The sequence below is a fragment of the Mesoplodon bidens genome (genome assembly GCF_964165515.1).
Source record: "Mesoplodon bidens genome assembly, chromosome: 2".
Lineage (NCBI taxonomy): Eukaryota > Metazoa > Chordata > Mammalia > Artiodactyla > Ziphiidae > Mesoplodon > Mesoplodon bidens.
In genome coordinates this window covers 174432778-174460654 of record NC_138177.1, presented here as the reverse complement: position 1 = coordinate 174460654, position 27877 = coordinate 174432778, and the positions used below count along the sequence as shown (strand labels likewise).

The following is a 27877-nucleotide window of genomic DNA, read 5'->3' as shown; positions in this document are numbered from 1 at the left end:
AACCTACGACTTAAAAAAATGTAATTGTTTGCCCTTAGAAAAGATGGTTCTAGGGACTCCCGCTGAGAGAGAGAGGGAGGGCGGGGGCGGGGGAGGGGGCGGGGGCGGGGGAGGGGGCGGGGGGCGGGGGAGGGGGCGGGGAGGGGAGAGAGAAAAATCACGTTGCCCTTAAGAAAAATGGCAACTCTCTGATTTCTCTGCCCTCTCCCAAGATGGCTTCCTGAATGATCTTGGGCCTTGGAGTGGAGCCTCTTCCGGGCTTGGCAGGGGGCGGGGTTCATTGAGCAAAGCCTTGCGCGCTAGCACCCGCGACGGAGACGCGCCTCAGGGCGCAGGCGCGGAGAGGGGGTGGAGGAGGAGGGAAAGCGGCGAGTAAGATGGAAGATGAGGAGGTCGCTGAGAGCTGGGAGGAGGCGGCAGACAGCGGGGTAAGGAGGAGCCGCCGCCCCGGGGCTGGGCCGGGCGGGACCTGGCGTGAGGGAAGCCTCCGGGGAGTGGGTCTGGGGATGGTTGTCCCCGAGGAAAGGCCCCGCACGCCGGGCCGGGGGCGAAGGAGAGGCCTCCGGCCCCTGAGCGCCGTGAAGGCCTCTTAAAGGGGCCGCGTTCCATTTCTCCCTCCACCTTTGCCCGGTGCGCCTCCTTTCACCCACCACCCCCTTAGCGATGTGCACGTCACCCGGGGCGTCACACCCGCCCCCCAGGGCCTGTTTTCCAGGCGCCCTCTAACCCGCCCCAAGCTCCTTTGATCCTTCCTTTCCCAGTCGGCTCTCCCTCCGCCCAAAGCACCATTTTAAAGTTCATGTGCTTTGAAGAGGAGAGACACACCATGTGGGGAGGGGGTGCGCGGACCTGGGGCGGCAAGCCCGGCTCCGCAGAAGAGCAGGAAGAGGAAATTGAGTCATTTCTGGACCCCTCAACTCTGCTAAAATCCCCCACTGCTTTGCGCCATACGCCACGGTGGGCGAGTCTGGGGTTTTTTTCCTCTTTCAGTTTTACTCTTGAGAGCCCGCGTTAGGCTCGTCTCCTGGGAACCCCGCCGTAACAACCGAAAGCCCAGCGGGCAGCCTCTGTCCCCGAGGCCCACCCAACGATCTGAGCACCGGGGAAGGGTCTCGAAGTGTGATCGCCGGGGTCGAGGGGGGAGGGGTGCGATTTGTAAAGTAGGCGCATTCCTGGGAGAGGAGGGGGGAAAATGGACCGTTCGACTTTGGTTTTTGGAGTTTTGTTTACCTCCACAAGCTATAGGAAATTAGTTTTTCTTAAGCCGAATAGCCAGTACCATTAGGTTCGTGTTTAATTTGGTCATTTCAGAGTATGTGGTTCTATGGTGACCCTTGTGAAGGTGGGGAGATGTCTTTTTGTCCTCCCCGTGTTCGTGTCTGTTCAGTGCTGGCTCGAGTGACATCCACCGTGAAGGTTTGTGTGTCGGGAGTAGGGCGTGGAGAGCCGAGTGTACCGGGGTAGAACAACAGGAGCTGGGGTTTTCCCCCCAAGCGCCTTTAAGGGTGCTTGTCAACGCTTGAAGCCGAGAAACGGATCCTCTCCCTTAACATTTCCTTAATGTTGAAACTTTGGCGTTGAAGTTTTTCCCGGTGGTGGTTCAGCGTTTCTCTCAAGGTCTTTGTTTCTCACTTAGCATAATTGAGGATATGAAGAATTAATTCGTTCAGAAGGTATTCGGTACAGCTCTTATATGTGCCGACCATCTTTCTTGGATTTTGACTTGAGTAAGGAGAGCAATCGAAAGATTTTATAGCGAGCAACAGGTGTCAGCTAGGTATTTATTCATTCAACAAACATTTTGGAGTGTCTGCTCTGTGCTAGACAGCGTGCTTAGCAGTGACTTTGTGCCAGAGAATTTACAGTCTCCGGTAGGGGCGTTTATTGCCTACCGCGAATGTGAGTGAATCATTCAGAACCCCTCATGCTGCTCCCTGCAAAAAAAGCTTGGTCTACAGTTTGAATATGACTCGAATGAGAAGTTTCTTGAGCATCTTGTCCTTTCTTTGTTTTTCCTCACATGTTTCAAAGGGACATGAGTTTCTCATGTTAAGGAATAAGAAAATAAACAAAAATGAAGATAGGGTTCAGAAATTGAGGATTGCTTTAGTTTTTCACAACTGGCAAGCTGCTTAGTGATCAACTAGCACACTCCTGCATTTTATAGCTGAATAAACACCAGAGATGTAAGATTTAGCTTAGATCTTTCTGGTGCTCGTCCAGTATTCTTTGTACTGTACTTTACTAAAACCCTTTAAAAGTGCCAGGTACAGAAATAGAACCCAAACCTTGTTTCATTGACATCATGAGCAGTACTGCCAAAATGCAAGTTCCCTTATATAGCTTTTATTTAATTGAAATAACCCGTAGATGTATTACCTTCCTTTAGTAAATAAGGAAACTGAGGTTTAGGGAGTAACCTCTCTTGCTCAAGGCACACAGATAGTAATTGGGAAGCTGGGATTTTGACCTGACTCCAAAGCTGGGTTCTTTCTCTAGCATTTTGCTGTCTCCCACCTGGGGACCTATGGAAAATTTGGGAGTTGGGCATTAACTTTCATTTTTAATATGTTTGTTTTGGGCTTATATTTGAAGATTCTCTTGAATTTGATTCCCTTTGCGAATTTCACAAAGGGTCTTGTAAATGTGCACTTTAGAAGGAGGGGATGAAGCATAGTGTCCATATCACTGGGAAACCAACTAACTATACAGCGTCTTTCAGACGTACCCGGTTGCATACGTAAAGGTCTTAGCTTCAGGTTACCCTGTTTCTCAACTGATATATGGTAATGAGTGTTAAATTACACATACACAACCCCTTGCAAAAAAATGAAACACCAGGATAGCAAGACTTCAAATGGGGTTGACTAATTCTAAAAGTGAGCATTTAAACTTTATATAATTTAGAGGCAGTTCTTATCCTTGAAAGTAGAGGCTTTTGGTGATCCTGTCCTCCAACACCACAAAAGAATTTTGCCATCATGCTAGAATTTTTTTCTTATTTGTCAGTACATGTGAGGTCATTGTTTCCTTTGTATTTTCAGAACACTCAATATCAAGTTCTATTGTGTCCTTCAGGCGAAGACTGACTTTGAGAAACACCTCAAATATTCTGTAAATACACTGCTTTTTGCTTTTAGTTAATATGGTGACCACTTATCTGATATAAAATAGTCCCTTTACCTGTGCTCCCAAGGAGTTGCATCCTCAAAAAAAGGACAGTTCAAAAATGTAACTTATATTCCATTGAGGAAATGCTTCTTTAAAAATATGCTGCCTTTGGGAGAAATGAAAATGTAGAATTGAGTTAATGTTGATTCACACTCTAAATTGTGTCCTTGTGTTAAGCACATCTCAAGGGACAAATAGTGTACTGTATTTTGTAATCCTTACTCCCCCCGAAATCAGATCAGCAGTTTGCTCAAATTGAAAAGGCGAGAAGGGCTCACGTGCCCAGGGCACAGCAAAGTAAGGTGTTTGCAGCAGAGTAAGGATTTTATTGCAAGGTGCCAAGCAAGGAAGTGGGAGACAAGTCTCAGATGCACTCCAACTGGTCTTTGAGTTAAGAGTTGGTTTTTTGTTTTGTTTCTGTTTTTGTTGTTTCTTGGTTTTTTGGGTTTTTTGGCTGAGCCACACAGCTTGTGGGATCTTAGTTCCCTCACCAGGGATTGAACCCGGGCTCTCAGCTTGAGAGCATGGAACCCTAACCACCCTAACCGCTGGACCTCCAGGGAATTCCCTAGTCAGGAGTTTTTAAAGGGGAAAGAGAGGGGAAGCTGGTGGTTAATCATGCTCTTGTGACATTTCTTAATCATAGTTCCAGGAGCCAGGCTGTCTGTGGTCTATGTGCCTCCTGCCCAGTGGTCTGTGACCTGGTGGTCTGGAGGTGGAGCCTGCAAAGGTCATCTTGTCCTGAAAACAACTTAGACTTGTGCATCAGTGATGTTATCAGAGGTTACAGTCTTCAGGTATCTGGTCCTGGTTAATTATTACTGTGCAAGCATGGGGTAGAATTTAGAGGAGGAAAAAGAAAAGGGAGAAGGGAAAAAGTTTAAAATCAAAGCTTTCTTAAAAGCTGGTTAATGGACTCAGGTTCAAATTTCTGATAGTTTGAAGCTTTATATTCACTTGTTGTCTAGACACACAAAAAAGATATGACCTAGTCCATCTTGTTGGTAATGAGCTAACCCAGTCCTAGGGGAAGACAGATGGTACATAAATGGAATTGGACTGGTATTTATTATAAAGTGTTGGCAACCTTTTAAATTTCCTTGCATCTCAAAAGTTGCGTTTTATTCTTTTTCGCAAGGGCAAGTCGTGTAGCTAATTGGAAAGAAATGCATCTTGCGTAAGTTAAAGGACACTGGTCTTCTGGATTAAGAATTTAAATTATGTTTACTTTCTACCCTCATTGAGCTAGTCATCTAAACATTAGCCCTTCAGCAGTACTGCATGGTATATAAGTCTCTAGTAAGGTGTCAGTAAACATGGAATACTTGCTGTATTCCAGGTACTAGGCACAGCACAGTCCAGTGGAGGCGTCAAGTGGGGCAGCACTTTCTTTGAAAGAGGCACAGACAGGGTTCCGTGGCTGGGATCAGAGACAGTCTTGTAGAAAAGGTGATAGGGTTTGAAGGACCAGTTGAATTAAGCAGTAGTAGGTCTGAGAGGGGCAGGTAGAATGTAGGACAAATGCACACATAGGCAAGGAGGCAGTGAGAGCAGAGTATGCAGCATTGGGAGAGCTACAAGTATTTCCTTCTGGCTGGAGGGCAGGATGTTGGCAGGACTGAGTGGAAAGAGATGAGGCCCGAGAGGTATGCGGAGAGGTATGCAGGGGCCAGATCAGGAAGAGCCTCCTTGTACTTGGTTCTGGGGAGCTTGGACTTTGTCCTGAAAGCAGAAAGGAGCTTTGGAGGCTTTTTTTTTTTTTTTTTTAAGCAGAGTAGTGACATAGTTTTTAATTTAAGAGATAAGAGCTTTGATTTGCTTATCTTTCTTTAGAGAAGAGGCCATTCTCCCTGAAGTGTGGCTGCCACCTCACTTTGGGGTCTTCAGTGCTACCTGTAATTGCTGTCATCACAGAAGGTGTACAGTGGCTGTGGATAGTGGGCAAATACTAGCTATTTTGGGGCTACCTGATGCTGATTTCCTTACGTCTGTCCTTACAGTAAAGAAGGCATTTAAGATTTGTGCTATCAGCACAAATGTAGGTGTACCATGCCCAAAGGGACCATTTCTAAGCTATTTCTGGTCCTTTTGGAAAGATTGAGTGCTAGGCACTGATGTCTTCAGAAGGGACTTTCTATAAAGCAGTTAGTTTAGACATGATTGTGCTGAGCCGTCTGTCCCTGGGACTCTGGAGAAAGCTTTTCACTCGTAACTGCTCAGCTCTTTTCTTTGAGGCTGCATGGGGGTCTTGTTCCCGGCATGCTCAGGGTGTACAAGAGAACTGCCATGGTGCTGTGGGTTGGAATTCGGAAAGTTGCTTTTCCTTCTACAACAGGACAGAATTGTGTGTCTTTCTAAAGCTTTTGGTAAAATCCTCCAAGAGAAAAGACACTGTTGTCTAGATCTGGTGACTCAAAAGAATTCTTGGGGCCAGCCCTTTCTTTGCAGTTTCTCCCTTTACACTGTAGTGGGCCTCCCACAGTTCATGTCAGTTTCTGGCTGTATCAGTTCACAAGGTGGAGTGGGTTCACAAGGTGGAGTGGGTTCTTTCCTGCACACTTTCCACGGAAATAGAAATTTTTTCCTGTCAAGACAACTACTGACTTGTTGGTTTCCTAGGAGAAGATTGAGTTTAGCTACTTCTATCTGTGGCCAAAATACAGAATGAAATGTTTTTTTTTTTTAAGTGGTAGCTATAGAGATTTCTCTTCCCAAGGGTTTTTTAAACTATGCTAGCCTCCGCCAAGCATCCTTCTCCTTAACATCCAGCTCAGCTCTATGCAGGATAAAGGTTAAAACCAGCCACCACAGAAATTAGCAACAAATCCTAACAGCGGTCAGTGTGTACATAAAGAGTCTTATCCCTGAGGGTAAGAGATTTTAAAATGTCCCTCACGGTAAGTTATCCACTCCCCAAACCCCAAACGCTTTTCCTTATAAAATGAACACAGGAAATAGTCATTCCTTTCTAAAAGGAATAATAAATATGTACAGTTAAAATTGCATTCTTTGGGACTTCCCTGGCGGTCCAGTGGTTGACTCCATGCTCCCAACACAGAGGATGTGGGTTTGATCCCTGGTTGAAGATCTATGATCCTGCGTGCCGTGTGGCGTGGCCAAAAAAAGATTTTTAAAAAAAGCTGCATTCTTCAGGGGTGTGATCCTTAGATGAGATTGTACAGGACAGTTATGACTCGAGTCTGGAAAGGTCAGGACTGTCGTTACTCTTTATAGACGTTGAGAGCCAAATTACCAGCCCTCACGCTCTGGCCTTCTTGGCTTATAAAAGCATGCGCGACCCTTCAGCAGTCAGTTCTGTTTCTGCTACCTAGTTGCACATCTCGGTGGTAAACGAACACTGCCTATAAGCCTGTGAACTCCCAAATCCCACTGGCCTTTCTGAAAGGGCTTCTTAGACAGCATCTTGAGAGCTCATTACTGGGCAGGTGGAGTGCCTTTTTACGTTCATTACCCCATTCTGTTTCAGTGACCTCGTGAAGTGTAGGTACTATCATTCCTAGTGTCCAGGAGAGGAAGTCACATGGTCCGTCTCAGCCGAGGCTTTTGGCATCCTGAGCCTACACTTAGGGATCTTTTTGGACAGTTTGTTTACCTTTGCTTCTTGGCAGATATTTAACTAGTTCAGTGCTTTAGGGTGCTTAGTTGCTAGTTCCTTTGAAGTACTGTATTTGTTTTGCCTAGGATTGACCTCCTGCTTCTGGATAAGGAGCTAATAAATTTTGTGTATCTGAGAAACTTGAACTCGGTGCTCAAGAGCCAGAAGGCCAATGCTGCTGTTAGCTGTTAATACTAAGAACAGTGACTGCAAGTGATACGCTGGTTGAAAGGTTTCTTTTAATCTTTTTTTTTTTCTGGCCGCACTACGCAGCTTGCAGGATCTTAGTTCCTGAACCACAGATTGAACCCGGGCCCTTGGCAGTGAAAGTGCGGTATCCTAACCACTGGACTGCCAGGGAATTCCCTGAAATCTTGATTATAAATGGGAAATAACTTTTTAACATCTAGCCAAGCAGAGAGAGAGAGAATGTAAATAATTTTTGCTCAGATCTCTTGAGAAGATTGAACATCTCTGCCATCTTAGGATCCCTTTATCTGTACTTCACACTGCCAGCCCTCGGGTATTCGACCTATAGACTTTTTGGGGGTGCACATGGTTTTTTAAATATTGAATCTGAATGCCTTTACCTGGGTCTTGATTCCTCTTATCTCCTCTCTTCCATAGTCCCCACCGCATATTACCTACCTACGTATTGTGTTACCTGTTGTGTTTTGTCCTGCCTGTTTTATTGATCGACTTGGCCCTGGAGGCATTGTTTGCTGCCCCTCCTGAGTGTGTGATTCTAACTAGCCTTTGGTGAAGGCGCCCTTGGGTGTTTGAATAAAACCTGGTGTTGGGGGGTGGTAATAGCGACTTTGCTCCGTCCCCCAGTCTGTTTGCCTAATGTTTCCTTTGGGAGAGGAGACTTGCTGTCTTCATTCTAAAAGGTAGCAAGAAAGAATAGGTTGCCTCTGCCAGTCAGTGACGCACTTCCACCATCCACGGCAGGAGAAGTCAGAAGTCTAGGCCAAGGGTTCAAGTGCCATGTCTGATTTTGGGGCAAGTCATTACCTACTGTCAATGAAAAAATTAATCAATAGTCAGTCTAAGAAAGAAATGGAAAATTTTATTCTAGCCAACCTGAGGATTATAACCCGGAGACAGTCTCTCAGAGAGCTCTGAGGACAGTTCCGAAGAGGTAAAGGGAGAGGCCAGTAGATGTGTGATTTTGGCGAAGGGGTGCATGTACTTCAAGCACACACCTTGGCAGAAGGTTACTGCTATCCACGAGGAACAGGTAATCTCAGTTAATGGTTTTAGTGCTTTCTAAGTATGGGAAGATGTGAGAAACTGGGTCCATAAAATTTGCTCCTGAAAATATCTGAGGGCCATTTCTGCCAGTTTTCCCAGAGCACAAAATGCCTCATCCTGATCTTCACCCTGAATTCTTTTCAGGTGTATTGTAGGTCAGTGACTGCAGTGGCTAATGGCTTGATTCTTGTAGAACTGGATGGTGAGCAACATTCTTTATTGTACAATCCCTTCCCTTTCGGTCTTAATTTCAACCAAGGTTTGGGAGGCGTTTCCTGACCAATTTGCCCCATGGCACTAGGAATGCTCATTCCCAGGTCAGGTGAGGATTTTGTTGATAGGCCACTTAATGTGCTATTATTCGACTAGGCCCCGTTAACAGTAACCAAAAGCTTCTGGACCACCTGACTTACTAGTCTGTTATGGTCCTGGAAATGGTTCCCTCTTGTTGCTTCTTCCAATATCTAGGGTTAGACTATTACAGTCATTGATCTTACAGAACTGTATATCTGGTCAATTGTTTCAAGTGACCTAGTCATCATTAATTTTATTGGAGTCTCAGTCATACACTTGGTAGTGCAAAAAATTATAATCTTGTAAAACAGATAGAATACAAGTAATAGAGCTAGTAACGTTAATAAGGTCATAAGTAAGTATTTAAGCTGAGAACTTGCATTAGGTGCAGCCCAGTATCTCCCCAGGTTGTCCGACCAGTCTCTTCTGCACCAATCACTGTGTTTAAGGAAACTGATATATTGGCCTTGTACATAAAGTTCACCAAAGATGTCTGCATGTACAAGGCAAGTGGTAGGTCATTCTGACTCCTTACAGGATTAAGAAAGGAATGGTATCTACTAAGGAGGTGCATAGCCGACACCAGAAGAAAAGTGGATCTTTACCGTTCAGCAGGTATTTCTGCCGTTGGGAAGGTGTGGTTAATGCATAATACAGGTGCACAATGCACACTAGAGGGGGAGGGAGGGGGCCCAAAGGGGCAGAGGAATCTTTTGTGTTTAAATTTTTCCTGTTTTGTCTTAAAATAATTTTTATTTCATCACTACCTTTAAGCTTCGTTTTCCTCATTTGTAAAATTAGATGAATAAAATCTGCCTTGCCTGGTGATGAGAGTTAAACAAAGCACTGAGTAAATAAAGCGTCACTCAAAGACGATGCTGGGGCAGAGCGTGTTGTTGCTCTGAGTGTGAGGGCTGCTCTCCAGCCATTGACAGTGTGGCCTCTCTCCCATTAGGGTGCGACAGGACTGGCTGAGGGGTCTCTTTCTTGGTGCCCCAGAGGACTAATTTGTATGTTGTTTACTCTAAGAGTTGTATTGCTTAGTGTTGTATGAAAAGGGAAAGGAGAAAGCAATAATAAACATGGAGAAAGGGGACCCCCATTAGACTCTGCTTCCTGTTTTATTCCAGGGGTTGGGCTCACCACCGCTACTCCCACCCCTGCCTGTTCCACTCCTTTAAGGTAAGGGACTGTGTGGATTCCCTCCCCCATGGAGACCCTCTGAAGAGGCACTCGAAGCAGAATAATACATCGTCTCAAGGTGGCAAGTTACAGAGTTTCTGAGGGATACATCTAAATTGCTAGGCCTGTTCTGGAAATTTGTTCCTTTGGGGCACTTCTTAGATTTAAGATCTGGACTTTGGAATTGAGCTCTGCTGTAGTCCTTCCTCGGGAACTGTGGGCTTGCACTCACCTGGCTTGGGGTGCGCAGGCAGGCAGGTTGGTGATCCCTGTCAGTCTTTATTCTACTTCTTAGGTCCTGCGGCCACACACCAGCCACACTCCTGAACCTTTTTGCTTCCTCCTCTTGAGGTTTAGGGTTCAGTTCTCTCACTTACTGGTTGCGTAGCCTTAGGCAACTCAGTTAACCTCTGAGCGTGCAGCAGGGGTGCTGTACATCGCTTGAGTTGTGGTGAGGATTAGGGTGGTGAAGGAAGGACCTGGTGCCTTCCTTACACATACCTGTGGCAAGTGTTTGGAGAGTGCGCTCCCACCACCACTACTGTGAAGTGCTTAAGGCAGCCTTAGATTTTATTTGGAACATGGAGAGTGTCACTGCCTTTGGATCCGGATAGACCCAGTTTATATTCTGGCTCCACCCCATAGTAGCTGTGGAACCATGGTCAGGTTACATAACCGCCTCTGAGTTGGTTTGTAAATCATTTGTAAAATGGGGATATATCGCTAAAATCTTGTTTCATAGGATTGTTCCTTGACTTATGTGTTGGGTACTGTTTTAGGCACTCCGGACAACTGTAGTGAATGAAGTTTCTGCTCTCATAAAGCTTACTTTCTAGTGCAGAAAGATGGACAATAAATGATAATAATATCTTATACACACACACACAATGAAGAAAAATGAAGCAAATAAAGGAGCATAGAAAGTGACTGGCAGGAGTACCTTTTTTGTTTTTTATTATTTATTTATTTATTTTTATTTTTCTAAAATTTGGCTGCGCTGTGCGGCTTGCGGGATCTTAGTTCCCAAACTAGGGATTGAAACCGGACCCTCGGCAGTGCAAGCATGGAGTCCTAACCACTGGACCACCAGGGAATTCCCCAGGAGTACCTTTTCTTAAAAATGGTCAGAGAAGGCCTCTCAAATAAAGATAGGCTGAGAGAGCAAGCCAGGTAGAAGCTGCAGAAGTACCTTGCAGGCAGAGGGAATGCAAGTGCAAAGGCTCTAAGGCTGTATTGTGCTTGTTTTATCTAGTAGGAATGGATGAAAGAGAAAGTGGCAAGAGATGAGGTCAGAGGTAGCAGGGAGCTAGATGCAGTAGAGAATAGGAGGCCATGGTGGAGATCACCTTGAACTAGGAAGCCATGTGAGGGTGTTAAACAGAAGTTAACTTGGTTTTTAAAAAGGTAGTTTTGGCTGCTGTGTGTAAAATAAACTGCAGGGGCAAGAATGGAAGCACAGAGACTAATTAGGATGCTGTTACAACTGACCATTCAGGGGCTGTTGGTAATTTGGACCAGGGTGGTCACAGAAGCAGAAGTGCTGAGAAAATTCACAGTACATTTTGAAAATAGAACCAACAAGATTTGCTGATATGGGTGTGAAGGAGGCATCGAGAAGAGTGCAGAGTCTTTGGCCTGATCCCTAGAAGACTGGAATTGCTGAAATGGGGTGGGTAAAGGGAATGTGGGAGGAGAAGATTTGGGTGATTGGGTAAAATCAAGAGTTGGGTTTTGGACACAAAAGGTTGAGGTACCTTTTGAAATCCAGGTGGGAATGTCAAGTTGGCAGTTGTGTATCAATGGTTTTAAAGCTGTGGAACTAGATGAGATCACTTAATAAGCCAGCTTGGATACAGAAGGGGCAAACTCTCCAACCTCAAGGGATCAGGAGAGGAAAAGGAACCTATCTTGTTATAGGAGAAATCAAATATGGAATGTGAGAGGGAACTACCAGGAAAGTAGTGTCTGGAGACTGAATAAAGAAAATGCTTTATGCATTCTATATATAAAAGCTTACTTCAATTGATTAATGGACTTCCCTGGTGGCACAGTGGTTAAGAATCCTCCTGCCAATGCAGGGGAAACGGGTTCGAGCCCTGGTCCGGGAAGATCCCACATGCCGCGGAGCAGCTAAGCCCGTGTGCCACAACGACTGAGCCTGTGCTCTAGAGCCCGTGAGCCACAACTAGTGAGTCCGTGTGCTGCAACTACTGAAGCCCGTGTGCCTAGAGCCCGTGCTCCACAACAAGAGAAGCCACCGAAATGAGAAGCCCGCGCACTGCAACGAAGAGTAGCCCCCACTCGCCGCAACCAGAGAAAACCTGCGTGCAGCAATGAAGACCCAACGCAGCCAAGTGACGATTTGGAATTTACCAGTGATTCTGGCCAATGACTGCATGTCTTTGGCAGCTTCGACAAGAACAGTTTCAGTGGGACAGTGGGGCTTAGAGAGCTGGATTGAAGTGAGGTGGTGAATGTTACCCAGAGCAGGGCCTGAGCCCAACATTGGGTGCTGGATGAGTGCTAGTTGCTGTTATGCCGACATGACAAATAGGACCCACCAAAGTAGGTCTTGCACATCAGTACACACCATGCCTCTTGGGTCCTTAAGGCACTCAGTCACTAGTTGCCGACAGATGAAATGTACAACAGAGGCACATCTTACTCTAAGGTTAGATCTAAAGCAGTGTTGTCCAACAGAAGTATCATGCAAGCCACATAGGTAATGTAAAATTTTCTAGAAGCCACATTTGAAAAGTATAAAGAAACAAGTGAGGTTAATTTTAATATTTTTAATTTAATCCAGTATATACAAAGTAGTATCATGTCAACATCTAAATATTGAAGATATATTAATGAGCTATTTTACACTTTTTTTGTTGTACTAAGTCTGGGAAGTTTGCTATGTATTTGGCACTTAAAGCACATCTCAGTTTGGAATGGCCACGTGTCACGTGCTTACCAGCCACACGTGGCGGTCACCACTGCACTGAGTGGTATAGCTGGATCTAGTGCAGAAGAGAGAGTGTGCCCAAAGGATTCCCTCTTCCTGGGCGGGCGCAGAGAGGTCCAGAAAGCTGTAGCGAACTTGGAAAAGAAAGCAGGAAGTGGTTGTTCCTTACGAGCAAGTACGAATTGTTTGATCTTTACAGCGTACCACCCCAAAGCCCTTCGTGGTTTTCTGGTGTGCCTAAGTTCTTCCAGTTCATATCTTGCTGGCCCTAGGAGTTACAACTAATTTTATGCAGTAGCCTTTTTTTTTTTTTTTTGGTGGTACGTGGGCCTCTCACTGTTGTGGCCTCTCCCGTTGCGGAGCACAGGCTCCGGACGCACAGGCTCAGCGGCCATGGCTCATGGGCCCAGCCGCTCCGCGGCATGTGGGATCTTCCCGGACCGGAGCACGAACCCGTGTCCCCTGCATCGGCAGGCGGACTCTCAACCACTGCGCCACCAGGGAAGCCCGTGCAGTAGCTTTTTGAGTAGTGTTGATACCAAATATGTTTTGTTTTTCTGGGGGGGTTTTTTGGCTGCTTTGGGTCTTCGTTGCTGCACGCGGGATTTCTCTAGTTGTGGCGAGGGGGGGCTACTCCTTGTTGCGGTGCGCGGGCCTCTCTTGTTGCAGAGCACAGGCTCTAGGCACACGGGCTTCAGTAGTTGTGGCATGTGGGCTCAGTAGTTGTGGCTTGAGGGCTCTACAGCACAGGCTCAGTAGTTGTGGCTCATGGGCTTAGTTGCTCCGTGGCATGTGGGATCTTCCTGGACCAGGGCTTGAACCCATGTACCCTACATTGGCAGGTGGGTTCTTAACCACTGTGCCACCAGGGAAGTCCCCAAATAATACGAACCATTGCTGACTGCAGCTAAAGTAATCTCAGATGGTTTTCCAAGCCTAGATTTTTTAAAAGAGATGGGTCCATTATCAAATACCTTTCTAGATTTGAATATCTCCATTTAAGAAGTATCATATTTGGGGTTCCTTTTTTCTTTCCCTCTATTCATGTTTTCATTCTTTCTCCCCAACTTTTTTATGCCCCTTCTCTTCTCCTTATAACTCTAGTCCTTTAAGTTTCTGCAGCTTTCCCTGACTTATCATGGCAGGCTCGTCCCCCCTTCATTTCTCTTTCCAAAACACTGTTGATACAGCCAACATGGCAACTGTGGTTTATCTGTCTTCTCCCACCTGGCTAGGCTCTCCTCATCAGCGGGGATTGCCTTACTCATCTCTGGGTTTCCAGCTTCTAGCACATCTCCTACGTTGTAGTAGGTTTTCCATAAATGCTTGTCTCCAGCTTTTTTTTTATCACAGTAAAGCAAAAAGAAAATGGCCTTGAGATACATTAACAAAGCGTAGACTTCCTTAGGGAGGGAGCTTTAGAACTATATCCTGTGCCCTACAGTGGCCCACGTAATTAAAGTGGAATGTTTTCCTTGCTGTGGGAGGAACAGAGGAAGGAGGAATGTTTTGCGGGAAATGGAACCTTCAAACAGACTAACCTGCGTCTGTATTAAAAAGGCAGCTGATGGCCTAGCTGTGCCCCCACAGGTCTTCTTTGTCTCTCAACTTCTGATTTCTGCCTTTTGCTTTTTCTGAATTAACCCGATCATGTTTGCTTAGGAGTTGAGTTGATTTTCTGAACTTGACAGTAATCCTGAAGCATCACTGTAAAATCAAACCTGGGGTGGTATGACTTCGGGTGCTTCCCTCCCTGGAGTTAGTCGGGGGAGGTAGAGTAAGCAGAAGCATTGGAGACGGCCAACCCCACTGGGGCAGGACAGTGTCACTGCCATGCCACTGATGTCGAGAAACAAGGCAGGGATGAAGCACAGAGTTACACACGTTGATATGAAGGTTGTTTGGAAAAGTCTCTATGGATTGCACATCTGTACTTGAAATGACCAGTGGGGCACTTTAAAAGTTACAGAGACTTTCTTATCTGGTTTTAGACCAGATTTTGCTGGTTCTCCCCATGAATTCTTTTTGCTTTATTCCTGAATGAAATTGAGGCCCTCGTGGAAGGAGCCAGAATTCCATCCTTGTGTGTGGTATGGAGACACAGGCACCTTTCTGGGGAGGCTGCTCTCCAGGAGGCCCTGACACAGGCTGTCTTTTAGCCAGGGGAATGGGCGCTGATGTCCTGCCCAAAACTTAAAGAGATTAGGCCCCGCTTGGGCACTTCCTGCTTGGGCACTTCCTGCTATGGTGGGAGTTCGGGAGCCAGAACGTACTTGGAAGGTGGTCTCACCATCAGCTCCTTGACAGCGTCTTCTCTTTGCTTTTCATCAGGACCTGTCAGGCTCTGGTTCTGAGAGAAACACTTGTACTTTCAGGACTCCTATCTCTTCAGATCCCCCCAGTGGTCTGCTTGTAGATATGTGCTCCCCAATTTGGGATAGCTGGACGAGACCAGATGAGCCTGTGGGGCATAGTGGTTCACAGGGAGCCCAAGACCAGTCATTATTCCTTGAATCTGAGAGGAAAATCAGAAAAGATCCTCTTCTGCAATGGAAACTGACAAAGAGAGGCAAATTGTCCGGAAAAGTCACTTAAATAGTAACTGTTGCTGATAAAAAGATGGTATTTCCTAACTCAGAGCCAAGACCTCTTAGACCTCCATTCAATACAAGATTACTTGGATTCTTTGGAGTTGCGTTGGCTGCGGTGGCGACCAGAGGATTTGGGTTATCAGAGAGAGGGGTGCTGTGGTGGAGCAGGACACGGTGTGGTGGGGGCCCTGGGGAGCTGGTAGCCGGAGGTCAGGCTCCAGAAGGGACAGGACACCTCCTCCCACACCCCCTGGTGTAACAGATCAGGATTTGGGTTTGTTCACTCTGTCTCCTGTGAGTGTGGCTAGTATGAGTCAGCTTCACCCTCCCTAGGTGAGCTGATAAAGTCTGTTTTTTGGGACAGTAAGCTGTAGTGGTGCTGTACTTGCTGTACTTTGCACCAACGCCCAGAATAACCTATCTGTTTATCTCTTCTGCCTTTTTCTCCTCACCTCTTACCTTCTCACTTTTCCTTTTTCCTTTCTCGTGCACCTCTCAGTGTTACAAGAGTGAGGCTCTCACTGTAGTCTGCCTGCCCTTGCACATACATCCTGGTCCTCTTTGTTGCCACTGCTCCTTTTGAAGGTTGTGCCTGGGTCACGGCCTAGGCTGTTTGGGGCGTCTCCTCCCCTCCCATGCTTCCATTCCCAGCTCTCTGCTGGAGGTTCACGTGAGCATAATCATTGCAAGACTAAGGTCCTCGGCAGCCAGTGAAGCTGTGCTGCTTCCCTGGGTGAGCTGAATTTGCAGATGTTGATGTCTTGTGTCGCTCACCCGGTGGCTGTGGCTGTGGCCTCCCCTCTGCCTCCCATGAGGACGAGCCCGTCCAGAACCACCTCGCTCCCCACTGTGGCTCTTCATGACCTCCTGCCCCCATGCTTGCTTTCTTTATGGTTTCGCTTGTTCTCTCAGACCAAGAAGGATGTACCTCATTTTTGTAGAGGGGTAGCTCCACAGGAGAAGTGATACCTGTGCTTGGTAACAAGAGATCTTTTGTTTAGAATTTTGACCCAAAGAGAGGAGGCCACCCCACTTAGCAGAGAGCATCATCTTCTGGAGTCTCTTCAGTGCTACTTGACAAACAATAAAGAGCTTTTCTGGAAGGAGAAGCCATAGGAAATCAAACTTTCTTAGCACCTCCCCTCTGATGGCTTATCCCCTAAAACTTGCCTTGTGCCCCGGTGACGCTTCCTCACTCAGAGCTGAGTTATAAAGTGATGAGCTTATGGGTTTCTTTCACTAACACAGAAGTCCTTGGTCCTCTAACACAGGAGCCTTGACCTTGGGCCGGGCCTCTGTGCATCCTTTTAAAAAGAGAAGGTGCCCTTAGATAACTAGATTCTTTGTTGGGGCCCACATCTAGACGCTTCCTCACACATTCTGAGGCCTGTTTAATTCCTCTGGGCTATTGCATCTCTGGAGGAGACAAGCATTCTCCTTGTAGTGCACCCTGTACGAAAGTTTCCACTTGGTCCAGCTCTTCAGAGCATGAGTCTGAAGGCAGATTGATTGCAAAGCCTTGTCCAAGGAGAGAATGGACTGACTCGTGATACCTGGACAGACTCCAGAGTGAGATGCAGTGCCCTCTCCAGCTGCTGGCAGAACACCCCTCCCCTGCTGGGACGGCTCTGAGCATGCTGGTGTACAGCTGGCCATCTGTAGACGGCCAGGACCCGCTTTCCACCAGAGCTGTTGGGTTCATATCTTGTCCTCTCATCTGACGGAAGAATTCTTCAACTCTGATAAACCATCCTGTCTGACGCAATGGAAATTGATGAGAGTATTAGTTATTGGGGTACCAGGGAGCTGTGTAGGATTCAGGGGCTGTACGGAAGAGGGGGTCAATATCTAATGACTCTAGCAGCGTTTCCAAGGGTTTGAGCCCGCCTGGGGGTGTGGCAGCACGGGACAGGGCCTCCAGAGGCCGTAGTTCTAGGGCTGCCTCCATGATGTCCACCTTGTGACCATGGCTAAGTTCCTTAACCTCCCTGAGCAACTTGCCCTCATCCGACAGAGACGGATACAAGCTACTTTGTTTATCAGACAGGGTTGGTGTGCCAGAAAATGAGTGTTTGGGAGTGTATTAACAGCTACATTAAGCATTATAGTCCGTATGCCCTCTTGAAGGGCTCCTTTCCACCCGAGCTGTATTTGCTGGGCTTGGGCAGATTCCCCGTCTTCCCTAAGGCCCTAGAGAAAGAAGGAAGCAGTTTGCCTTCCTGAGAGGAAACCCGGATGGGACCTCTCAAATTCAGCCACTGTAATGTGTATTTTTCCACAGTGTTTTTAAAAATCAGCTAACGTGTTAGGCCCATTTGCCTCTTACGTCTTATTTGGCCCTTAAGGAGATATGAAAGCCAGAGTTCATGTAATGACGTTTAAAAATTTAGAGCTTTCCCATAAAAATCTCCTAAAATAGCAGCTCTGGCCCTGTCGTCCAGGGCTTGGCTGCCTGTCTGTAGGGGGAACGAGTGTTCTTTGGTGCCTCACAGCCCCTCGCCCCCTCACTGTGCTGCCTGCATATGGAGTTTGGTTACTTGCCCACCTGTGGAGGCACTTGATTTTGACCATTTGAAGACACCTAAATCCCACAGATGTGAAACCTTGCATTTATGATGCAGAAACTTGAATAGGAAGTCTCATCTTCAGATTGGAGCAGAATGATAGTGTGGAATTTTAAAACTACACATTGTTTGTGAAAAGCCCATAAAAGGTAGTGGGCATTAGACTAATGTGAAACATAGTATTTACTCAGGCAGTAACACTGTTATTAATCCAAAAATTTAGAAAAATTACATTACTGACTGTGCTGTGGCATAGATTCTCTTTGAGTGCATGTCTCTCTGTTCACAGAAAACATCTAGGTCATTCTCTTAGCCTCCGTGCACCATTTCTATTCAGTCATTAAACAGCCATTGGGTGCCAACTTGTGTTCCATGCTTGAGTGAGAGGTTTTTGTTCTTGCGGCTTCCTACCCCCTCCAGAGAGTTGATGGTGCCTCAGAATACAGTTTGTTGTGCTTGCCTAAATATACTTTGGGTCTTTCATAAAAACAAAAAATTTTAAACACAACTCAGCATCAGTCATAATGAGTGTGAGTGTCAGACTCGATTTAAAATTCAGCTTCATATGGTTAGGCTAGTTTCATCTTGCTTACAGGAAACAAAAATAAGGACATGGAGAGATAAGAAGTAAGAGAGGAAAACATATTCCAGGGGATACTAACCAAAAAAAAAAAAAAACTGGCATAGCTTTATTAATGTGAAATAATAGAGTTTAAGATAAAGAAGATTACTTCATAATGATAAACTTTAATGTACTAGAAGGAATAATTCTTGATTCTTTCTGTACTCCATAGATCAAACAAATCAGTAAGAATGTAGAAGATTTGAATAATATGGTTAACCAGCTTGAACTGCACAGGAAATACAGAGCGTTTGTGAAAACTAGCTACACGCTGGGCTCTGAGATGGAACTCAGCAAATTTCAGAAACTTTTTACTAAGGTAGTCATTCTTAACATTTTGCAAGTAACAGACTCCTTTGAAAATCCCATCCATCTTATAAGTCAGGGTTTCTCAGCCTTGTCACTGTTGACATTTGGGGCTAGATAATTCTTTGCTGTGGGGCTATTCTGTGCATTGTAGGATTTTAGTGGCATCCGTGGACTCCACCCACTAGATGCCAGTAGCAGCTCCCTTCCAGTAATGACAACTAAAAATGTCTCCAGACGTTGCCACACGTACTGGTGGGCAAAGTCACCCCTGGTTGAGAACCACTGTTACAGATCTACTCTCCAGAGAAATACATAATTTTGCATAATCCAGTAGCTGGATGGTCTTCCCCTTGCTGGCTGGTGGAACGTTTTTTAAGAAAAAGCAGTGGGACAGCCAAGGAGCCTGGAGGGTTGGGCTGTGCTCTGTGCACAGCTTCCCTGTCCCATGCATGGAGGCTCGTACACGAGGCTGTGGAGGAATTCCTGGTGCTGAGTGCCTGAGGACTCTGACTTCCATCCAGTTCCACAGATGCTAGGCTTCTGTTTTGTCCTAGGCCTTTTGCTAGGTGCTACTCACAGAGTTCAAGTCCATACGAGTAAGAAAAATAGATCATAAAATATGTGACACAGGGCTTCCCTGGTGGAGCAGTGGTTGAGAGTCCGCCTGCCGATGCAGCGGACGCGGGTTCGTGCCCCGGTCCTGGAAGATCCCACATGCCATGGAGCGGCTGGGCCCGTGAGCCATGGCTGCTGAGCCTGCGTGTCCAGAGCCTGTGCTCCACAACAGGAGAGGCCACAACAGTGAGAGGCCCGCGTACCGAAAAAAAAAAAAAAGAAATGTGACACATATGATCATGAAGGAATGTAAAAGGGAGAGCTTATGTCTGAGGAGCAGGTGATTAACTGTATGGGATCAAAGAAGACTTCAGAAAGAAGAGGTGGACATTCAGGCTGGGTTTTGCAGGATAAATGGGAGTTTGCAAGGAGGCGGAGATTGCAGGCAGGCAGATCAGCACGCTGGGTTCCGGGGGTTGCCACAGTTCGGTTTTGCTGTGGTGTAGCACAGGAACAGAAGCTAAGGGAATGTGTGGGTGAGGCATGCTTAGGAGCTTGGACTGGATCCGGCAAGCAGTTGAAGTGTTTTAAGTGGGGAAGTGACACAGTCAGACTTACGTTTAGAAAGTTGATACGAGTGGCTCTGTGAAGGACTGATTGGTGACCAGGAGACCAGTTGGAGGCCATGCAAAGAACCCAGCTGAATGATGAGGTCTAGAACTCTCACCGCAGCCACGGGGATGGAGGGAGATGAACCTGCAGGGAGTCAGGACCCCAAATCCTGGAGTCTCATAAAGGGAGGGCTGCATCCGTTACTTCAAAGGACACAGTAATGTCCCTGATCAGAAAGGACACTGCCCTTAGCTCTGAAAATAAAGACGTAAGTTTTTATTTGAGAGAGATTTTTTTTCCACTTTTTATATACATTTTTTTCCTCTAGGAAATAGACAGACGGTTGGAAAAAAAACTGAAGATCACACAAAAGGAGAGGTAAGGCTGCTGTCTGGTCTGAGGGCTCATGCTCTCTGCCGTGAGAGCTGGGCAGTCAGTGGTGTTCTCCAGCTGGCCGTTAGATACAGGCAGGTCAGGCTCCTGGGCAGCGAACCCTTCCCTTAGGGACACGGTGGCTTGCGGCTTTGGCAGTGAGGCTGGAGTGTTGCACCTGCCTCCTGTCTTAGTGGGCGCCCTGTGTGAGGTGGGAGGTGACAAGTCAGAAGGCTTGGGCTTGAGGCCTGACTCTGAGGTTTGGAGCAAGTTGTTTCCCTTTCTTGACATCACTTTCTCTCTCTGTGACACAAGGAGTTTGGACAGATGATTTCCCTGGGCCCTCTGTGACTTGGTGGCTTGGCGCATTACGAGGGTATCCTGGAAGAAAAGATTCTTGGGAATTCTTCAAGACCTTTAAGGATAGCTTTTTTCCCCCACCCAGGCAGCAGAGGAAGTGGGTTTCCAAAGCAGGTGAAAGTTGACTTCAGCAGTCTGCCTTTGCCCTGGTAACCTGTCAGCTTCCCGCAGGGACAGGCGGCAGGGAGGAGGCGGGGAGGGCCTCTCTGGACTTGCTTGATGGGCTGCACAGTCATCCCCAGGGAACTGGGGGTGCCCTGCCCGTCCGCTGACTTTCCTGGCTCGCTGCCTCTGTGATCCGAGTGCTGGCTCCTTGTCTGTCTGCTCATCTCTGCAACCACACTAGCGCCTGGTTACAGTCCCCTGGCCATGCTGTCCTGTCCCGCCCAAGACTTGTTCCAGCCCCCCGGCAGCGGCCCTCCAGTACCTACTCCTCCTGACAACCAAGGCTCTGAAAACAGGCCCCTGAGCGCTGTTTGGTTCTGAAGAGAAGCTAGTTGACTGCTCTGGGGAGGGTCTCTGTGGCTGTCGAGGGGTGGCCGTTCCTGCCTGTATCCCTTGTTCTCCTGTGGCTTTTGTTTCTTTCCCTTCCTGTGTCGTTTTCCTCCTCCCCTTGTGGACACATTGCCCGATGTGCACATCTACCAGCCTTGGACAGTGTTTTTCCTTTGAGCACTGCCAAGCACTGTTTCCAGGGTCGTCCTTGACCCCAGCCCCGCCGCGTCCAGCAGACCGGAGAGCCCTGGTGAGGGAGGGGTCTCTGCTCAGAAGCTCTTCTGAAGAGGCCATCCAGTGTCTGGAGTAGCTTGTCTCTGGGAGGCACAGGACACTCACCAGAGGCTGAGGCAGTTTGGTAAATCCTGTCTTGATGCCAGGCAGGGACGGCGGAGCTGGAGTGTTTGGTCTGAGCGTATGTTGTGGGACCTTGACTGGGAGTGAACACTTTGCTGATCCCCAAGCTAAGGGGCTCCCGCCGCACCGGCCTGTTACACGCTGGTCTGTGTAGGGAAGCTGGGGTTTTAACTGAGGCCACTGGATCCTGGACAAGAGGTGTTTTGCCGCAGGGGCCCGACAGTGGTTGATGTGACTTTGACGAACACGGGGATAGAAGTCCCAGAATGAGCTGGTGTTCCTGCCCCCCTTGCCTGGGGTTCGGTCTGAGGAGCAGACCTGTGGGCTGCGTGAGCTTAATAGGCAAGGTTGCTCTTTCGAGAAACCCTTCTTGAAGAGTGAGAATTCTGATGTCTGGTCAGAGGCCAGAGAATAACGAATAGAATTAGGAGGGGGAGGGAGAGAAAAGTGGTGAGGGGTGGGTGTGGGACATGGATGGGGCCTCTGTAGTCAAGGGTAGGACTTGTGAAGCTGTGTTTGCTCTTTGTCAGCAGGAAATCCAAATCTCCTCCCAAAGTGCCCATTGTGATTCAGGACGATAGCCTTCCCACGGGGCCCCCTCCACAGATTCGCATCCTCAAGAGGCCCACCAGCAACGGTGTGGTCAGCAGCCCCAACTCCACCAGCAGGCCAGCCCTTCCCGTCAAGTCCCTAGCGCAGCGGGAGGCAGAGTACGCGGAGGCCCGGAAGCGGATCCTGGGCAGCGCCAGCCCCGAGGAGGAGCAAGAGAAACCCATCCTCGACCGGTGAGTGTAGCTGGCAGGGGTGACCTGCCAGCCAGACCTGACCACTCCACCAGGCCACCTTGAGGAGGAGGAGGAGGAGGAGGAGAGTGGCCTGGCTACCTGCAGAGTAGTGAAAAGCAGGCAGAATCAGGGCTGGAACCATCGTGGCTACAGCTGCCCACCCCGGCTGGTACGGCTGGTTTGTTGTGTGCACTGGCTCCGGGACTGCTCTGAAAGCTTTGCTGGCATGCTGCCTCTGTAGGCACCAGGGGGCAGTGTGGCATACAGGGTAAGGGCATGGACTTTGAGTCAAAATCAGCCAGTTTGAGCCCATCTCTGCCACTTAACTTCTTTTTTTTTTTTTGCGGTACGCGGGCCTCTCACTGTTGTGGCCTCTCCCGTTGCGGAGCACAGGCTCCGGACGCGCAGGCTCAGCGGCCATGGCTCACGGGCCCAGCCGCTCCGTGGCATGTGGGATCCTCCCGGACCGGGGCACAAACCCGTGTCCCCTGCATCGGCAGGCAGACTCCCAACCACTGCGCCACCAGGGAAGCCCTCTTTTTTTTAAAAAAAAAAATATAAATTTATTTATTTATTTATTTATTCATTTATTGGCTGCGTTGGGTCTTCGTTGCCACCCGCGGGCTTTCTCTAGTTGTGGTGAGTGGGGGCCACTCTTAATTGTGGTGCGTGGGCTTCTCATCGCAGCGGCTTCTCTTTGTTGCGGAGCACAGACTCTAGGCATGTGGGCTTCAGTAGTTGTGGCACGTGGGCTCAGTTGTGGCTCAAGGGCTCTAGAGCGCGGGCTCAGTAGTTGTGGTGCACGGGCTTAGTTGCTCTGCGGCATGTGGGATCTTCGCGGACCAGGTCTCGAACCTGTGTCCCCTGCTTTGACAGGTGGATTCTTAACCACTGCGCCACAGAGGGAAAGTCCTCCTCTGCCACTTAACTTCTGCTTAACCTAGACCTACTTAACCCCTCTGTGCCCTCGTAGCCTACTCTGAAAAATGGGATAATGATCGTACCTGCCTCATCCATTTGTTGTGCAATTAAATAAGTGGGTTCTGGATGTTATCTTTTGGGTCTTATAATGGGCCAATGTGATGTTTCTGTGAATTTTCTAAATTCTTTTTTATTCCTGGCATTTTTTTTCTTTGCAGTCCTAGAGGTTGTATTATGTAAGTTTGTCATCTCCTGGTAAAGCAGTATTTGTTGAAACAGCCTCTTTCTAACTTTGAGACTCCTCCTTGGACGGAGTATTCTGGGACTTGAAGTGCTAATCTGTACCTTATTTCTACGCCTTCATTATTTTGATGGACTTCTGTTATCTCTCCTGTAAGCCTTCATTTGGCAAAGTAGAAAAAGTCTATTTTCTTTTAGTTTTCCACAGTAATATGAGTCAACCATTAATCCCATGATCTGGAGAGAAGCAGGAGAGCAGCGGTGGCGGGTGCCAGGTCACTCTGGTGAGCTCTTGGTTAGAGGTCTTTACCTTGGCCGGACCTCTGGGTAGTCTGTGCCATGAAGTTCTGTGGAAGATATGCTATCCATGGTCACTGCCTCTGTAGAGGATGGGCCCTGGAGCACTTCCTCTGCCTCCGGTGAATGATGGCGAACCAACCTGTGGGGAAGAGTGCTGCAGGTGCTAGAGGTGAACATGGACCGTCCACCCCACCTGCTCTCAGGGGCTTCCCAGCTTGGAGCTGCACTGAATCTGGTTGCCAAAGAAGCAGGCTCGGAGAGCCAGAGTTGGCTAATAGCCACTGTGACTTCTGCCTCAGGTGCAGAATTGGTTGATTTTAAGATTTGGGGGTCTCTTTTATACCCTTTTTCAGGCCTCACTCTGATCTTCTTCCCTTCAGGCCAACCAGGATCTCCCAACCCGAAGACAGCAGGCAACCTAACAATGTGATCAGACAGCCTTTGGGTCCTGATGGATCACAAGGCTTCAAACAGCGCAGATAAACGCGGGCAGGGAAGGATGCCGCCGCCACCGCCGTCACCACCTCCTGGGTCGTCCGCTGCGGGTCGCACTGCCGTGGCAGACAGCTGGACTTGAGCAGAGGGAACGACCTGACTTACTTGCACTGTGATCCCCTTTGCTCCGCCCACTGTGACCTTGAACCCCATGCACTGTGACCTCCCTTCCCCCCCTTCCCACTGTGATTGGCACTTCTACAAGGGCTGTCCCAAGTCAATGGAAAGGGAAAAGGTGGGGGTTAGAGGAGGGTTGGGAGGACCCACCAAGGACTCAGAGTAGAGTCAGACAGTGCCACTTGGCCGCTTGGGGTGAAGCCAGTGCCAGCAATAACAGTTTATCATGTTCATTAATTTGGGATTTCAAAACACAAATGAGAACTCACATCCACCCACCCTCAAGTGCATGTCTTCATCACTTAAAAGCAAGTTCCATTTGAAAATATCCTTTCTTTTTTTTTTCTTTCCTTCCTATTTTTGTTTGTTTATACAAATATTTGATTTGCAAAACAAAGTACATGGGAGGGGTTTTAGCAGTTTAATGAATTTTTAATTAAGAAAGGGTAGTTTGGTAGTCTACTTAAAAATGTTTCTGGGCAATCCACTAGAAACATTAACCAATAGGATTTTGGTGAGCTTAGCTTCTGTATTCCTACTGCCGCCGAGAAAAGGGGCAGGGCTCTGCAGCCCAGGACAGATGAGCACCCCATGCCTATACCTCCCTCCCCCCAGCTAAGTCCCAGAGCATCTGGGCCCTACCTGGAGACTGGGCCAGCTCTATAGGCTCAGAGAGCCTGGGGAGGGTGCCAACCCCTCACCTTTAGTATTTTGGGAGACAGGGAAAGTGAACAGACTTTCCCTTCCAAAACCCCTCAGGGTGGTTCCCTACCAGCCGGGCTTACTACTTCTAGAAGAGGGCAGGGAGTGAGGCTGCACTCCCGGGCTTTAGGAGTGAGGCTGCGAGCCTTGCTCAGTATTTTGCTGTCAGCACAAGGAAAGCCAGGAGAGAGTCTGACTCCAGGACTCTGAGCCTCCTGCCGAGTGTGGTCAGAAGGTAGGTGGGTCTTCCCACTCCAGCAAGGCTTAGAACTCTCAAGGGTCTGTGGAGCGCCATCACTGTTGATGGCATCAGCTCGGTAACTCTACCCGGTACATTTCCCTTGTGAAATCACTACCTTGGGAGCAGACCATTCTGAATAACATTTGGGGAAAGACAAGCTGTGCATTGCAAAGATTGGTAACGACAGACTGGTTCCCCATAGGCCTAGGTTACCCTCGACTCCTTTTTCCAGAGCAAGGGCCTGGAATGAAGGCAGTTTCCCCTCTGTCTTTGGAGCCTGGAGATTCGCTTTGGCTCTTCGAGGTGGAAGAGGCTTAGGGGGCCCAGCCCAGAGCAGCTGTGTGTGTACAATCTGGCCCCTCTCAGGCTGTCCGATCTCTTCCGTTGCACTTCGCCTTATGTCCCTCAGCCAGCCAGATGGCCTCCTTGCTCAGCAGATGAGTTTTGGAGTGGTTGGTGTGACATTTGTGATCAGGGCAGCTCGTGGTGGCCAAGGTGGCAAGCTAGGTCTTGGAGGCTCGCTCCACCTTTGGTTTGCTGGCTCTCAGCCTTGCCCTGTGGGGATGTCAGCCGGGCCCAGCAAGCCTTGGCCCACTACATCTTCCCATTAAGAGGAAAGGTCAGCTGTCGGTTAAGTCAGTAACTAGTCCATAGCACAGGCTTATAACTGTTTGAAGCCAGGATATTGTCCGTGAGCAGAGCTGGAACAAAGCTTCAGTCAGTAAGAACCTGCAGAACGGTGTTCTGAGGGGAAATGACCTCCAGGAGTGGGCAAGGGAGAAGGTTGCTGCTGTCTTTACAGTTCCACCGCCCTGACCAAGTTTCCGCATTCTGAACGGATAGTGTCCATCCCTCATGTGATAGTGGTTTCTGGCCCCAGATGAGCCTATCCTTTTCAGTTGGAGAAGGTACAGAGGTAGGCCAGGTGGGAAGGCCAGAAGTGCTGATTGCTCAGCTGTTGGGACCACCTGTTCTTGCTCCCCTCCTCTAGTGGGAGCCAAGGGAAGCCTGGCTGATGGGGTGTCTGTGGATCAAGGATGTAGTAGGGACTGATGCTCCCACCTCCCTCCAGCCAAAGATGGGGCTCTGCCCGCTGTGTGCCTGCCACCACCCACCAGCGGTCATGTCCTGGCTTCCCAGATGGAGAGGTGACAGGCAAAATTTTAAAGAGAAAGAAATGAAAACAGGAAACTGTCGTGTTGGGGGGAGGTGGGAGGGGAGATGAGAGAACGGTTTGGATTTTGTGTGTGTGTTTGTGGTTGTTTTGGGGTTTTTTTGTGGGGGGTAGTTGTCTGTAACTTTCATTAAGTGCTTTTTTTTTTTTTTTAATTTTTTAAAAGTAAGCTGCAGGCTTTGGCTTGGAAAACCCCAGGGGAGTTGGGGGCAGACACCTGAGGCTGCTGCCCCTTTATCTGCCTTCATGGTACTGTCCCCTTCCCCCAGCTCCTCCCTGACTCCGTGAGCCAGGCCTCAGACCTTCCAGCTAACCGCTTCCCATGAGCCACTACTCTGATGTCAGCCTATAACCAAAGGAGCTGGGGGTCTGGGCCTGGTGACCAACCCTTCTCCGCCCACTCAATCAGGGTGCTCCCCACCTGCAGGCAGGAGGCAACACCCTATCTGCTACCATCAGCCCCTTCCAGAGCCCACTGCCTCACCCCGCCCTGCCCAGCCCAGCCGTACCCTGCTCTGCCCCGTCTGGGGATGCTCTGCTCAGGGATGGGCCGGCAGGGCTGCCCCAGCCTCCCTGGTAGGCAGAGGCTCTGGAAACCTCTGGGGTCCTGTTTTCGGCCATGTGATCCCAGGGGTGCATATGGGCCCCTTGGGTATCCGAACAGAAGGGCATGGGAGGGAGGGCCGCACCCCTGCAGTCCTGCTCTGCTGGTCTAGCGGGTAGCTGCCCACCCTACCCCACCCCGCACCGCGGGCTCCTGAGTCGGCAGATTAAGCATTTTATAAATTGTATTTTAAATACATGTTTTAAACTTGTCGGAACCTTGTCCTCATTTCAGTTTCTGGCCTCCTAACCTCTTGCTGTGGCTGCTTGTTTAACCACTGGGAAGCTATCTCTGCTCAGTCCTAGGGAGGGGCTCTCTCTTTGAGTAATAGGACTGGGGTGGTGTATGGATTGGGGCCACGGACCCACATGCTTAGGCTCCAAGGGAAGGGCACCCCTGGGTCCTGGCCCTCTGTTTGTGAGAGCATGGCTGAGGCCCCTCCTGCCCTTCCACAGGGTCTGTCCGTTTTAGGGGCCAGGGTCTTTCCCAGGTACTTCCCTTATGTTCACCATTCCCTTCGAGCAAGTGGGAAAGAGAATTCCTGCCCTTATGGGACTCCTAGTCCAAGGCGTGGAGGCACCCATCTGAGAATAGTCCCAGTTCTGTGCTTTGAGAGTGCACAGGAGGTCAAGACTTTGAACCCAGGGCCGCCTCTAGCAGGACTCCTGACCCTCGGCAGGGTTTTGAGGCAAGTCTTGCTTCAGGGGCTCCGAAGCCTGAGGGAGGCTGAGGCCCTCCGCTCTGAGAGCCGAGTGGAAGGGTGAAAACCTGGGGCCTTCCCTGGCACCAGGCACAGAGGCTGAGGTTCTTGTTGTTTATTAGCTTACCAGACCACAAAAGCAAAATCCAGCAGCAGTCCCTGCCTGATGACCCGTCCATCTGCAGGCCCTGAACAGCTGCCCAGAGTCAGGACTCCGCAGGGTCAGTGGGTTCGAGCCGGCACAGAACTGAGCCACTTTTGGCTGTCAGAGCTGGGTTCCCTAGGGAGAGG

At 48.6% G+C, this 27877-nt stretch overlaps 2 protein-coding genes across 7 annotated transcripts in view; one reads left to right on the top strand and one right to left on the bottom strand.

Annotated features, from left to right (window-relative positions):
- The first annotated feature begins 319 nt into the window (after positions 1-319).
- Positions 320-27103, top strand: SZRD1 (SUZ RNA binding domain containing 1). Of its 6 annotated transcripts, none has more exons than XM_081224794.1 (4): positions 325-428; positions 20052-20101; positions 21841-22092; positions 23934-27103. In XM_081224794.1, exons 1-4 carry the CDS (start codon positions 378-380, stop codon positions 24034-24036), a joined length of 456 nt encoding a protein of 151 aa, XP_081080920.1. In that variant the 5' UTR covers positions 325-377; the 3' UTR covers positions 24037-27103. The 6 variants fall into 6 exon arrangements, with proteins under 6 accessions (XP_081080922.1, XP_081080923.1, XP_081080920.1 ...); XM_081224793.1 differs by having other exon boundaries at positions 21838-22092; XM_081224795.1 differs by lacking the exon at positions 325-428 and adding an exon at positions 8226-8243 and having other exon boundaries at positions 21838-22092.
- Positions 26256-27877, bottom strand: part of SPATA21 (spermatogenesis associated 21) — a gene marked incomplete at its 5' end in the record, with an annotated part of 33619 nt that continues 31997 nt past the window's right edge. Inside the window, 1 exon segment of the mRNA XM_081215730.1 lies at positions 26256-27866. Within this exon segment, the coding sequence (XP_081071856.1) occupies positions 27809-27866 (58 nt within the window). The 3' untranslated portion in view covers positions 26256-27808.